Source organism: Morchella sextelata, assembly GCF_020137385.1.
Source record: "Morchella sextelata strain SCLS chromosome Unknown scls_16, whole genome shotgun sequence".
NCBI classification, from domain to species: Eukaryota; Fungi; Ascomycota; class Pezizomycetes; order Pezizales; family Morchellaceae; genus Morchella; species Morchella sextelata.
In genome coordinates, this window is record NW_025408631.1 from 58,388 (window position 1) to 72,622 (window position 14,235).

The following is a 14,235-nucleotide window of genomic DNA, read 5'->3' on the forward strand; positions in this document are numbered from 1 at the left end:
GGGACAGGAATGCCTTTAACACACAGTAGGTCGGTTATTGCATCAAATAATGTGTATCTCGCAACTTTTTGTATGGGAAACATCAAAATTGATGCATTTCCACGGCTACTAGAGTGCGCAGTGCGTGCCATGGCCATCTATCTGATTTCATCTCGCGGTGCACAATATTAACTCTTTCCATAGGTTGAGTAAACTACAAGTCGGAACGGACGGCTACCTACCTCTGTAAATCCCAAGCCACCGCTAGGACCCTGCATTCTTGAGACTTCAAAGTAGACCACATACCAGAGTTGCGGGTGACAACAATAGATGCCTTCCCCCTCTACCGGCACACTCTAGTCAGTGAGTGCACACTCAATCTTGAGTTACTCAGGGTGTTACCGACATTGTCTATTATACTGTTTTAAGGATTTTTTTGAGTAATATTACGCACCGTTACCGTAACTGGCTCTGCCCTTATATATTCTTGTTGGCCCACTCTGAGCACTTTCCCTGAAACGATAATTTGTAATACTGCAGAATCTAACGATTAGTAAAGGCCGTGGCATGCAAGTGTGACAGTTATGGGGGCGGGAGTGGCGGGATGTGCTCAATGCGATTAATTGTGGGGTACATACCGCAAAGAGAAACGATTAACTGTGATGATCACCCGTCAAGTATCTACAATAGCGGCTCAAAGTCGTGAATTTCGCCACTATTGGTGTAGCTAATCATACACTGGATGATCCTTCTACAGTTATGACACTTTCATTGACCCATTCATCCAGAGGCATGGTGCAGGTACTTTCCAGTGATGATACTACATGAAAGGATCTTGTGAGGAGCTACAACTATTAAGCTTTAAGACAGCCAAGGCACTCAAATAGTGTATGATGGGCGCCAGACGAGACGAGACGAGACTTGAGAAAGTCTCGTCTCGTCTCGTATTCTTCAAACCGAGTCTTGAAAATCTCGAGGCAATGGTCCAGTCTCATCAAAGTATCAAGACCTGTGATCATGTGACCTTGGGCTGGGAAAGTTATATATATAATCATGCTAATTGTGTACTTCAACGAATTTTAGTTTTGATTGGAACCCCACTAACAATGATTCTCTAACCAATCGATTGGTTAGAAACGTATATCACCCTTGCGGGAATGAAAAAATCATAGCTCAAGATACTGGCATCTTTCAGGATAAACTAAATACTAAAACCCGGAATTGGATTGGGGTATAGCACTTATTATGCGATGTTCATCCACCATCTAGCACAATCAGACTTGAACCGCGCGGGAAGTTTGCGCACTATGCGCATTAAAACCTGAACATAGTGACGCACATATACAGTCAATACTAAAAAATATATGTATGTATGTAGCTGTGTTAGCTCTGATACTCGGACAATTCACGTCTTGTCTCTGGAAACGTACGAAAATTGCCATGTTTTCACAGTAGGGGCGACCCAACAGAGAGAGATAGAAAGATATTTGACAACGTCAGTTTTTAGAGCTTCTCTTTCCCTAGATTTTGCGTGGAGAAGGCGCGAGGTTTAGTGGGTGAAATTCTGGGTTAGGTTTAGTATTTGATGCTTTTGCCCAAAACGTGGTTTTTGCCCTGCTCTTTTCTAACTTTTACTTTACATACATACGTGGATAAAGAAATAACTAGTGTTTGCCTATTTTCTGCTCTGTAAAGAACAAATTCATAGTAACTTACCACTTATCTAGATCTAACCCGTAGATGAAACAAAGTCTGAACCCGATGGCGGTCGTTGATGCCCGGTGCGGTGTCATTGCTATATAGAGGTTAACGCTAGTAATATAATTGGAATGCATATATATTCATTTTTGGGGAGAGTGCCTAAATTATACTTTATTTACCTACCCCGACTAATCTTTATCCTAACACTATGTGTATGCTCGTAACCGCATATGGTTTTTGGACTGTACTAGGGCCGTCTGCATGCCACTATGCTTGCAAAAGCAACGGTAAACATACATCGATTGACGAGTTTCACATTATCAACTCCTGGCGGGCCTTCACTTACCTCAACCCTCAGCTAGATAGTACTTATCAGGAATAAGACCGTCAACCACAATCGTCTGCGGATGAGCAAGTTCTTTGAAATCCTATCTCCAAACTGTGAAATTTCGATTTTACCATTTTCACCGATCTATGCACCTTTTCTACCAGCTGAAGCGCTGCCGGAGGTAAGATATATAGTGATATCTTTATGCGGCCTTCAATATCAGGCATCAGCAGTTGGTCCGATAAGGGTAATGTCATTATCTCGACACCACTTGTAAAGCGCTGTGGTTATATATAAAGCCCAATGCTCTTACCTGATGTTCGACCTTAGAGCATCATCCTCTAGCCACATCTTCATCAAGTCAACACCTATATATCGACCTATTCTATCCTCCACAATGAGCCTCTACTACGTATACATGCGCTGGTTCAGGAGGACCGACGGGAGGAGCGGCTACTTTTCCCGCCACCTCCTCACCTGCGAGTCGCGCTACGTCGCAGACGAATTTTTCCGCGTATGCCAAGACCTCAAAGACGCCCGCGGACAGCCTCGATTCACAAAGCTTGAGCGCAGCACACCGCAGTTCTGGATCTACGACACCGCCGACAACATCCCGTGGAACGCGCTTGTCGATGTCCTGTGCAGTAGCCCCCTGCCGGCCAGTACTGAGGGGAGGGTCATGTCGATGCGCCTCCACGCGGACGACGGCCCGTGCCACGAGTGGGCGGTTGCTCCCGTGGTTCCGGGGCGGGATTGGGTCAACGGGAACACATACTTCGTTCGTAACATCAGACAGCCGAACCTGTACTGGTATGATGGCGGGAGCAATGGCCGGCTGTCCGTATCGGATGGAGGCCCGAGGACCAAGTTCCGTATAGTCGGCACCAACCTCGGGATCGATAAAAGGGTGCTGATACGGTCCGACCATGTCCGGCTTGAGACCCCCCAGACGCTTAACAATCCGACAAAGCATCTCAGAAACGAGGGCAACAATCGCCTCATGTGTTCGTCGTTGGGTGGACGGTATTGGACGTTCAGATTCGAAGATCTCCTCGGAAAGTTTGGAACTATGTGGCTGGAAGGATCAGCTACACCGTGGATGCAAGGGCACGTGACGTGGAGTGAGGGGGATGATCAGGATGAGTGGGAGCTCTGTTAGACTATTGTGTAGCATCAAGGAAAGTGTTGAATAGGACGAATCTTAATAGGCAGCTCCGTATACGCCTTCTGCACCTGGTGTCTTGATGGTGTCGTTCTATGTGACAAACCCAGCCACGCTTCGACAAATCAGGTAAACGTGCGAAGGTTACAATACCAAAAACAGGGCGGGGATTAGTACCGTGGTAGTAGCACAATAGCACTGCTGTATACTTTGTAAAACGGTATTGTGGGATTCCCGCATCATTTCGGCTGTCCAGGCTATATGTTTGGTTGGGACTACGTTATTCCTATGTGAATACGCAGTGCTGGAACTGCTGTTGTCCACAAATCGTGTGGTCCACGAGGCATCGACGCTAGCTCGAGGCCTCTGCCTCGAGCAGCCTCACGGACCACTATCCACCAAATGCTGCATCAATACCGGAGTACTACTAAACCAATAACTAGGCATTTAATGCAGAGATATTAAAGCTTTAGCTCCATAGATGTTAAATAACTAGCGGGTCTTGTACTACTAATAGCAGTAGGTGTAATACCATGAACACACCATGATCGCTTCCAGCAGGTATGTCACCACCATCTCGAGGTCCATAATTTCTAGCATCAAGGGCTTGTATCTCCCATCATCAAAAATTGATATTCCAACTGCGTCTCCTTTAGAGCCAAGAGATTAATATCCATATCTGGGCTTAAAATACGGAAATCTTTTTTTTAAAGGTATATCACAGTTGTGAAGGATACATCTTGGAAAGTTGTAAACTGATGGTGCAATTGACGGATTGATATTCTATAATGTTTTTTTGATGAGAACCTACATCAATAAAATACTGAACCTATGATTCTCTATGGTTAGGGTGGAGCAATTCTCCAAATACCCAGAAATGCTGTGCTGCTAGGAATTCCCTAGACTTGATAGATTATGCAGTGTAAAAGAATGTGCAGCCGTCAGTCTATTGTACTAAGACTGTGCTGTTAGCAAGAGGCTGTTGTCATATTATTAACTTTGTAGATTACAGTGTTTGAAGCTTCTCCTATACAACACTACCATAGCAATTCCCGCCCATTTTTGGTACTGTATTTTGTATGTGCGTATGGTGAAAACCGATTACCAAGTTGAGAGGTGAGGTTAATTAACACAGGATATATAGGTGTACACAGCCGATATTACTTGGGTTACGCTGGGTTAAGGACATTTGAGCGGGGGGGGTTAATAGGGTGCATGTGGGCAGAAATGCCAATATCATTTGTCGAGTGATATGTCATGACTGAGGGAAAGGAACACCGATGGCAATAACTTCAACACACGCGTAAGAGGCTCGAGGCTGTACTCGGAAATCTATGCTCCCATCAACCTGGCATTGATCCTTTGGTCGCGACGTGTTGGATGAGGATTTGCGAGGCTTCGTGTTGCTTCGGTTGCGCAGACGAGGCCCCATCGCGACACAGGCTCATCCGTTGCCAGTCTGGATCTGAGCATTCTGGATGACGCTTGATCGTAGGTCTAGAGGTGAGAACATATATTCAAAGCAAAGGCTTGTAGGCCCATCTTGTCACAGCTTTACCGCGGAGCTAAAACCACCACCCCAGTTTCTTGGCTCATAGATTCTCACTCGATGATACGAGTAGAATTTGTAGCGTACGGGTACATAACCTTTGGTCTGCTTGCATACAACACTCTATACTGGGGGTCATTGAATATCTGTACCTTTACGTATACAGATATGCTTCGTACTTGTATTTCTACTGATTCGGGTACGTCTTTGTCTTTTTTAAATACATCATTCGCTATCCTTCTCTTACGTCTTCCCCGCGACAGTTCCCGGCACTGTCACAAGTGATAACTTTACATCCCTTTACCCTCAGCTCTTGCTACTTGTTCACAATCTCTAGAGTCCGGCCCCCTCCACGCCTGGTGAATAGACGGAAAGGCATCATCCCGAATCCCATTCCCGATCCACTTACCGACGCAGCCTTAATTTCCGCGTGCAAAGCTCCTTGGTGGATCAATGATATCCCCTGATATACGATGCATCATACCAGGGCTAGAGGCGATAATCAAACCTAGTACATGCTCGGGGGTTCTTGTTGTGGGAGCTGGTGGTATTTGACATTTTGCTTATACTCGGTACCGAAATGCGGGGTTCATATATGAATACATGTAATTAACTGGGCATACAAGTATGGACCACAGCTGTTTTTGCAGGGCTTAGACAGTGTATTTCCTCGGCCAATGATAAAAGAGATCGGGGTAAATACATGTACATACTTCCCTCCTTGACTCCGGCCCGAAATCCTTTCCTGTACAAAGCCATCAACGCCGCAATCGAGGCTCTCCAACTCTCAAAGTACGTACGTGCCATGCAAGTGCATTGACATTGCATCATAGAACCCGACCGCACAAATGCAATTCCCCGCCCGCCCGCCCGCCCGCCCGATGAACGCGCAGAAACGAGCCATCGGTCGAAACGCATCCCGGCCAGCCTCCGTCCCGCCCGGCCACGAGATGACTTACTAGCAATGAACCGGTCCACGCACGCGTACGTGTTACCTCCCAGCGTCGCCATGATGTCGCGGTCGAGCAGCTCGGGGCACCTGATACGAAGCGCGGCCGTTGTCGTCCCCGGCCCATCCAGCCGGGTCTCAAGCTCCGGTCGGGTTCGACGGTAGCGGTGGAGGAGGAGGAGGAGGAGGATGGCATGGGATATATGTGACATTGATTGGCCTTGTAGCCGGAGTGGAGATTCTGGATCTGCGGTTCAATTATTAGTAGGTCCAGTCTGCTCGGCGGATTTCGGGTGGCCGGCCGCGCGGGTGGGATCGATTGATCAGCGCTCGATAGCTTCAAAGCTCCGACCGCCCCCGACGTTCTCGGTATATATACTACATGTAGACCCGACAAGATCTTCTGTATGGTTCCGTTCCCCGCGACATGGCACTAAGTAGCTAGCTAGTCCTGGCGATGATTCTGTTTACCAAGGGCAGGTCAATGATCGTTAGGACCGCTTCTGGCAACACCGCACAGAGTTGGATTAATTGGCGGTGAATCTCCATGGCCTTCAGATTGCTCGTTTTCTGTAAACCATGCATACCAGTTCCATCACAGCCAGTCCAGACAAACATTCACCCAACGGCGATACAACCCCTCCACGCTCTTAAGATCACTGCCTTGCTTCCCCCCCCCCCCAAAGCCGTTGCGCGGCGCCTTGTTGAGCCCGTTCAGGAAGGCAAGAAGGCCACGAACCCGGGCACGATCTTGACGGAGTTGAGCGTGTCATCGTAGGATGGATTGGAAAGAGGGCTGCCGGGGTTGAATACTGTACCTTGGTCTCACTTTGCTTCTTTCCCTTATTTCTTTACTTTCTTTTCCTTTCTCGTGAGTATTTTCTTTTCATCAACAGGGGACGAGTATCTCTTGTCATTGCGGTACGAGAGCTCAATGCGGGAGATGAAGTCAACAACAACCGGAAAGATGGTACTCAGGGGAGTAAGTCTCTGAGGAGGCTGGGGGAGGGGGGGGCGTCGAGGCTTTTACGGGCGGGTTTGAAGAATCTAGTGGTTAGCTATGTTAGGTTTGGGGAAAGAAGCGTAGAAAGCTAGGTCTCCCTGATCTCAGCACCTGTGACAAAACGCTCAATCGGGATAATTTCTTAACATTGCACATCTAATAGTGAGGCTGGCAATACAAGAAGCATAGTAATAACTGCACTCTACTGTGATTGTAATTATAAATACGTGAAGAGTGTATATATATGTGTAAGAAGCATGAACTGACGGTTACGTATAGTTTGAGAACTTAATTAAGCCAAAACATTGTTTTATCGAGTTGGATTGCCGTCCTAGTCTCTACGACTCAGCATGATCTCCGGCCACCCACTACTACTCTGTCTTCTTCTTTCGTTCGTGGGACTTCTTGGCCCGGCTTTCGCTTTCCCGTCACCACCGTCAAACTACAATGAAACCGTCTCCGAGTACCACACTCCTCTAGGAAAAGTCAGATCCCACGCGGAGCCTACCGGGCGAGGAACAGTTGGTATTAGCTTCAGCTGCACGGCCACATATATATTCTGTGTTTGGACCGCTGTACATCCGAATATCAACGTCAAGCAACCCCGGGCGCTCGACTATGGTATAAATGTGTGCTAATGGTCCTCTCTGTTATCGTTCCGGAGGGACTGCTGGTTTGTGCATTTGGCTAGTTCTTTGAGGCAAGAATGCTCAAGAAGGCGTGGGAAGAGAATTAAGATGGCGGGGAAGCACAAAGATATTCGGAATAAACTAGGCATGAACGAAGCTTTCTTTATTGTCATGGGAGGCTTTCTTACGGACACCATCGAATACCCCATACCCAATCAAAAACAGGAAGAATACGAAAGCTTGCAATTGACGCCGGGTACATATACGGCAATTCTAACCCCTGCTGGCTTCCTGCACTATCTCAAAAACGATTACATCAACGAGAAGTCCTTCGACGTGGCCGAGATCAGAGATAAAGGTAAGGTAAATAATATTGCAAAGTTATTGGCCTATGGTCAGGCGTTGTGGTTGATCGTGCAGTTTTTGGCACGCTGGGGAGCTCACCTTTCGGTGACTCTCTTGGAGGTTCATGTACTCATACAGGTGTTCTGCACAACATTCATCTACATTTTCTGGTGGTACAAGCCTCTGGACGTTGACGAGCCTGTCAAGATTACCTTGGAAAAGCTATCCCCCGACCATCATGATCCAGACTCAGGAAACGAGATTAATGCGGAATTCAGCCCCGCCCAAGCTCTTATTGAACCGAATTCGCCACCAAACCCACCCGACCTTAGTTAGACAAGCAGCTGTGCTGCAAGAACAGGTCGACAAGAGCAAGAACTATACTAGGTTGAACCATCTAGTAACAAAGGTGACATGCCCAGAAAATATCGCCATCAAGTCAAAGGCCTTCTTCGGTCTCGTCACCTACACCTATTCTGAAGGCATCCAAGAGACATCGGCAGAGATAAAAAAGCAAATGGCACTATACGGCGTTGTTGGTATGGTGGTTGAGGGGAGTCTCGTGGTCTCTGTTGGAGGGCTTCACCTGCTTGCATGGAATGTCTATTTTCCGTCTGCGATTGAATCGCTTTTGTGGAAAGGTTGCTCTTTCGGAATGATCCTCTTCCCGTCTATCGTCGTCTTCATTGCGTCCTTCACCAGATACGAGCGCGATCTATTTCCTATCTTGTGGGAGGTCCATTTCGGGGGTTTGACGCACCGCGCCCTCTTGTGGTTTGGGATGAAACATATTCACGGTATCTGCACCAGGCATGCAAGGAAGGCGTCCGGATCAGACGTTGGTTCTGGACGGCCTCTTCTCACTAACATATACTATGGCTTGCTGTTCTCATGCATTATGCACTCGTTTATCTTTGTCTTCTTTCGCTCCTCTGCTACGCTCTCTGCACGACATACATCGTGGTGGAATCCTACATCAGCATGCGGGATCCTCCGCCGGGAGTATTCAAGACCCCCCGGTGGAGCGATTACTGGCCTCATCTTTGATATCTTGCCTCACATACCCCATGCGTATCTTTCTGCATTTTGTTTTGTTATAAACTCATTTTCCCCCCTGCAATTGGTAGAGCTATAGATGTGTTCTCGAGTTGGATTTGGATTGTCATTTGGCTTCATGATGTTTATCTTTTTGCTTCAAATCTGTATATTATGCTGGGGATCGTGCCAGTACTACCACTAGGAGACGGGTACACTTCGACGACCTCAGGTTTCTACAATCTCTTCTGCAGGGAAAGCGCAGGTAGTAGTAACGGACATATATATATTGATTTCTTTATCGCATGCATATGGAAGGTTCCAGGGGTTGCCATTCTATTAGCTACATGTACATACGAACCCGGCATAATAAACCTGACTATTTACAAAGAGTCTCGCTTAACCATGCCCCTTTTCTCTATTTCTTCAAAAGAGGTTCCCGGCAGTATTATAGGCTATAAGCTGCCTGTACTTCTTGTTGAGAATTGATACTTTTATTGATGGACGTTGATGAAAGTACGACCAAGAGTTGATGACAAGAACAGAGGAGACTGGAGAGAGAGAAGACAGGGAGGTCTAACTATGGTACATGTTCGATCCACCACGAGCCCCTCACGATCACCCATGAGCCCCCTTCCTATCTCGCCCCACCACTTCTGTCTTCGCTGCCAAATACTAACACTTCTTTCGAAATTCGACTAGGCCCAGCAGGTTCCCGGACTTCTTTTATGGCCAGACCAACCGGGACATACAATTCGCGATACCTTTCGCTATTAGCGATTCTACCATTAGAGATACCCCCCTTCAATCCCCTTTTATAATCCACCTCCCAACAGCCCTGAATACCAGTCACAGCATATCACTCGATTCCTCTGAAATGCCTTTGGATATCGATGAGAATCAGATACAGCAAGAGATTCCATCACTGCCCTGAGCAATCCATTTAGCAATCAGCCAAGCATCTACGCGAAGCAGCGTCTAAACCTTCTTTTCGTAGCCGTTCAATACATCCAGCACTACTTTACCGCCTAGAGGGGTATTTTCGAAAAATAAGGCTGAATAATGTTTATTCGTGAGATCAGCATGATAGCCTGATAGGTATGCTTTTACACTTATTCGCCATAGTGAATTTCGGAAATCAAGTTTTTATTAATACTGAATTTAATATGTACATTGATTTAAGACAATCTATTTAACCCACCTGCCTACCTTCCTACCTGTCTATCGACCTATTTCGCTCAATTATGTGGATTTGGTGCTCGATTTGGTGCTGCATTCGGTGCTGTATTTGGTGCTCGATTTGATGCTCGATTTGGTGCTCTATTTGATGCTCGATTTGGTGCTTGGTTCGGTGCTGCTGCTGCTGCTAAATTCGCTGATTAGCCTATGTTTTTGATGATTAGGAGATTGGGGGGGGGGGGGGTGGTGCTAGGAGAGTAGAGGGGGCGGAGATGGTAAAGAGGTAGAGGGGAGGGTATTATAGAACAGATGGAAGAACACGGTTTAATATTTGCCAAGTGCCTAACCCTAACCCAGCCTTAGCACCCGTAAATGCCTATAATCCTGACGAAGTTTACTAATTCTTATTTATTCGATAAATCTAATACCAGAAGAGGTCTTAGAAGAGCTTGATTTAGAGATAATGCTGAGCAAAATGTCATGCTTTCGCCCAAAACAGGCTTATTTTTTTGCTTTTTTGAGACATATGCCTTATTTAAGGCTTTTCTGCGTCTTAGAGCTCAAAATAAGGCTTATAACTTATGGGGTAAAGGCGGTAATGTAGCTATTTGTTGGTGTCTTGGCTCACAGTTTCTCACTCGACTTCTCAGTAGATATCTCGGGGTCAATCCCAAGCAAACCAGACCCACAATCCCCCCCCCCCCCAAACACCCAGATCCGAAGTACTAAATGCCATCAGCGCGTCACAGCGGACTCCAATATCCTGTCACCCTCACAATATCCGGCTTTTCAACAGTTTGTACTCGACACCTGACGATGATCTTTGAACCGGAGCTCTCTTCCGTGCTTATGGTGCTGCGCTGCCTTTGCAGTCCCTTTCCCCCCTACTCGACTCTCCCTCTCGATATATAGAAACAGATACAGTGCCTCTTTCTCCCCTGGGATCCCGTACACACGTCAGCACTCTCTAAACCACTGGAAAGAGGGACGCCAGTTTGGGATTCGAGCTTGGGACTTTGAGCGGACATGGTTAGCTGGGGTGGCTAACTCCAACACATGTTTCAATCCACATGAGAAAGTGGCGGTGATGGAGAGGTGCGTATGACTCGACATGGTCAGGCACTGCTATTCAATCCACAAATACACTCTAACATTGTAAATCTTCCTAACTTCACGTCAGTATTGTATTGTCGGCATGATATATATACTTGTATGACTAATTCATTCCGAGATGCCGATATCGATACAATCGCGGAGTACCGCCCGTTACGGACCAGAGGGGATAGCTAGTGGAATATACAAGCCCAGGAACCATACTATTTGGAGGTTATCCCAAGATGGCGCATTTGATACCGGTCTACGATCGAGCCTCTCCTGGGATAAGAGTAGACTTCAAGGGAAGGCCAGACCAGAGCTGATGCGACATCGATATCTCTGCTTGATACCAGCTGCGGGTGAGCTAAAAGGCAATACGGTCATTCCGCAAATACAGCGCGGTGGGTGGGAGCTATCCACAGCCTACATTCCGGGTCTTCTCCGCATTCCTCCTCCACTTGTTCCTTGAGGCAGTCGACATGTCACTCCGATCACTACCCCAACAGCAGGGTTAGGGTCAGGCCCAGGTTTAGCCAGTCGCGGCACCCGGAGGCCATGCCAACGCGTCGCACTCGACGCGTCTCCCGCGCCCCGATCTCCGGCACCGCAGCACCGCAGCACCGCAGCACCGCAGCACCGGCACAGCACTCGACACCCGCCCGCAACACCCTCAAAACCCGCACCACCCGGCCCAACACCGGGAACCCTCACCGCACCCGCACCGCACCCGCACGCCGCAATGCCCCGCGCCCCCCGCCCCCGCGCCGCCAAAGCGCCCGGGCCTAGCACCGGCTACACGCCCGCGCAGATCTCGCGGCACATCAGCGCCTACTTCAGCGCCACGCCGCCGGCCGCCTGGAGCCTCGGGGCGTTCACGGCGCACTGCAAGACGCACGCGCACTTTGCGGCGAAGAAGACGCCGGCGATGGTGAACTACTGGCTGACGGAGCTGAAGAATATCCTGTCTGCGGAGGAGGGGGAAGAGGAAGGGGAGAATGAAGGGGGGCGGGAGAGAGGCAAGGAGAGGAGGGAGCGGGCGAGGGCTGTGCAGGAGGAGTGGAGGGGGCGCGGGAGGGTATGTGCCTGCTCTTTTGATGTATCTGCCGGGTCCGGTGCTGGGGCCGGGGGGCGCGGAGGTGCGGAGGTGCGGAGCTGGCTGGCTGACGGGCTGCGGGGGTAATGATAGAAGGACAAGCTCCCGCGCTACACGGCGACAAACAGCATCGTCGTGCACGGCGACATCATCAACTCGAGTGTTGCGAACATTGCCGGCACAGTGCCCGCGCCCGCGCCTGTTGCGCCCGCTGCGCCCGCCGCTGAAGCTGAAGCTGGACCCGACCCGGAGCCGGACACCGACGACGACCGCCTGCCGGTAAGCCCCTAGGCCTCTCCCCGCGCCCCGCACTCTTCTAACCGCCGCAGACACTCATCCCCACCGACATCACCGCGCCCGGTACCTTCCTCCAGCGCTTCCCCACAATGACGCACAAGGCGCGCCTCACCGCCGTCAAAGTCCTCGAAGACGCCCTCCACAGCCACCTGCAGCAGACTGCCGCCCCCTCGGTGCTGCTCACGCACGGCATCATCGACCGCGACGACGCGGCGACCGCTGCGCTGTTCACCACCGCAGAGATGAAGGCGATATCGGCGCTGGCGCCGCGGCCACCGGAGCAGGACACGGCGTTCGAGTATGCGTGTGCGCGGTACACGGAGGGGAGGGGCGACGCAGAGTGGTACCGGGTTGTGTCGGAGACGCCGCCGCGGCCGCCGGGGGTGCGGTATGAGCGGGGGGTCAATTTTAATGCGACGTATGTTAACCATGCGGTGGGGGCTGTGTGAGTGTCAACTCTCTTCTTGTGAAGGAGAGGCTTTTGCTGATGGGATGAGGGGGAGAAGATTGGGCAATATGGAGCATCTGGCGGGGATGTGCAGCTTTGCGCCGGAGCCGAACGAGGGCTGGTTTGATGCCAACATCTGGGCCCCGCTGATCGACTACTGCTTCAAGGACCTGCACGGCGTCTCTCTCTCGCGGTACTTCCTCTCTCCCTCTTGAATTCTCCCCTTCCCCTCCCCTCCGTCTCTATCCCCCTCCTCCCCCTCCTCCTCCTCACTCCACTAACCCTCGCCCGCAGCAAAGAAATCATGTCCCGCGCCGCCCCGCACTTCCGCTTCGACGGCATCCTGCTGCAACACCAGTCCGGCCAAGGCGCGCGCGAATACGGCGCCGTCGAGGTCGGCCGCAACACGCTAGGCACAAAGCGCCACACCGACAAGCTCAAGCTCGTGCACATCCTGCATGCCATGCTGCACGGCCTTGCGGCCGAGGTGGGCGGGCGCTGGGAGGTGGCGAGGGGGCTGGAGACCGTGGGCGTGCATTGTGTCGGTTAGTTTCTCCCCCTGGCGTTTGGGGTGGGGGGATGTCGGGGGTGCTGATGAGGGGTGAAGGTTCCTCCGTGCAGATTCTCCGGATGAGCTTCGTGAGCAGGAATGTGTGTCTGCTGCGTACGGGGCCGGTGCACCCCGTGCCAAGCAGGTTCGAGGACGTGGAGGGTGTGTTTCCGGCCATGAGGGCGGTGGTGGCCGCGAAGGTTTGCCTCCTTTCTTGACTTTTCTTTCTGCTATGGGTGTTTTTGAGGCAAGGGCTGATAGTAGGGGTGAGTGACAGCTCGTGATTAAGCGCTCGATTGAGATTATCAAGGGGTATGAGCATGAGGGCTGGGCAGACGATATCTAGATCGATTGTCTAGCTCTGCAGGGAAGGATGGAGGTGCGTGGGATCCTCTGCTATAGGTGTGGAAGCAATTCCATATATTGGATATTGTGACTACGTTCTCTTCTTTTTTGATGTGCGGTTTTTGTTCGTATCGGGTAAAAGGATGTGTAGGTAAAAGGGTCTCAGCTCGTGTCGTAGAGGTAGTAAACAAAGTACAGAGTCTCGAGATGGATATGGCCAAAAAGAGACCGGATGCCCTCTGGTAGGGGAAACGAGTATAGACATTTCTTGCATTACTCACTGAATATATTCCTTCATACATTATCACTCGGTTCTCTCTATGTGATTTCGGACTTTCGTGCCTGGGTGTTAAATCTCCGGGTTGGAGTTGTATATTGCGTGGTGTTTTATCTCACGGACTTTGCGTTCCCCAAGGACCGTCTCCCGCGGCTATATGTACTTATGCCAGGCTAGACCATTTCTTGGCACCTTTTCGGGGGTATAAATATCCCCCGCCCCCGCCGCCATTCATTCCATATCTGCAAACAACGAAAGCCATGGAGAACCT

The 14,235-nt window shown here is 49.9% G+C and overlaps 3 protein-coding genes across 3 annotated transcripts; all 3 read left to right on the forward strand.

Moving 5' to 3' along the window:
• Positions 1-2,405: 2,405 nt before the first annotated feature.
• H6S33_003742 (uncharacterized protein) lies at positions 2,406-3,167 on the forward strand (the record flags this gene model as incomplete). The annotated part of the gene is made up of 1 exon (XM_044835192.1): positions 2,406-3,167. The coding sequence occupies one exon, from the start codon at positions 2,406-2,408 to the stop codon at positions 3,165-3,167; it is 762 nt and encodes a 253-aa protein (XP_044691276.1).
• A 4,241-nt stretch (positions 3,168-7,408) lies between these two features.
• Positions 7,409-7,981, forward strand: H6S33_003743 (uncharacterized protein; the record flags this gene model as incomplete). Its single annotated transcript, XM_044835203.1, has 1 exon — positions 7,409-7,981. The coding sequence occupies one exon, from the start codon at positions 7,409-7,411 to the stop codon at positions 7,979-7,981; it is 573 nt and encodes a 190-aa protein (XP_044691277.1).
• A 3,712-nt stretch (positions 7,982-11,693) lies between these two features.
• On the forward strand, positions 11,694-13,688 carry H6S33_003744 (uncharacterized protein; the record flags this gene model as incomplete). Its single annotated transcript, XM_044835214.1, has 7 exons — positions 11,694-12,029; positions 12,141-12,326; positions 12,377-12,789; positions 12,851-12,985; positions 13,087-13,337; positions 13,400-13,542; positions 13,620-13,688. 7 exons carry the CDS (start codon positions 11,694-11,696, stop codon positions 13,686-13,688), a joined length of 1,533 nt encoding a protein of 510 aa, XP_044691278.1.
• Positions 13,689-14,235: the final 547 nt, after the last annotated feature.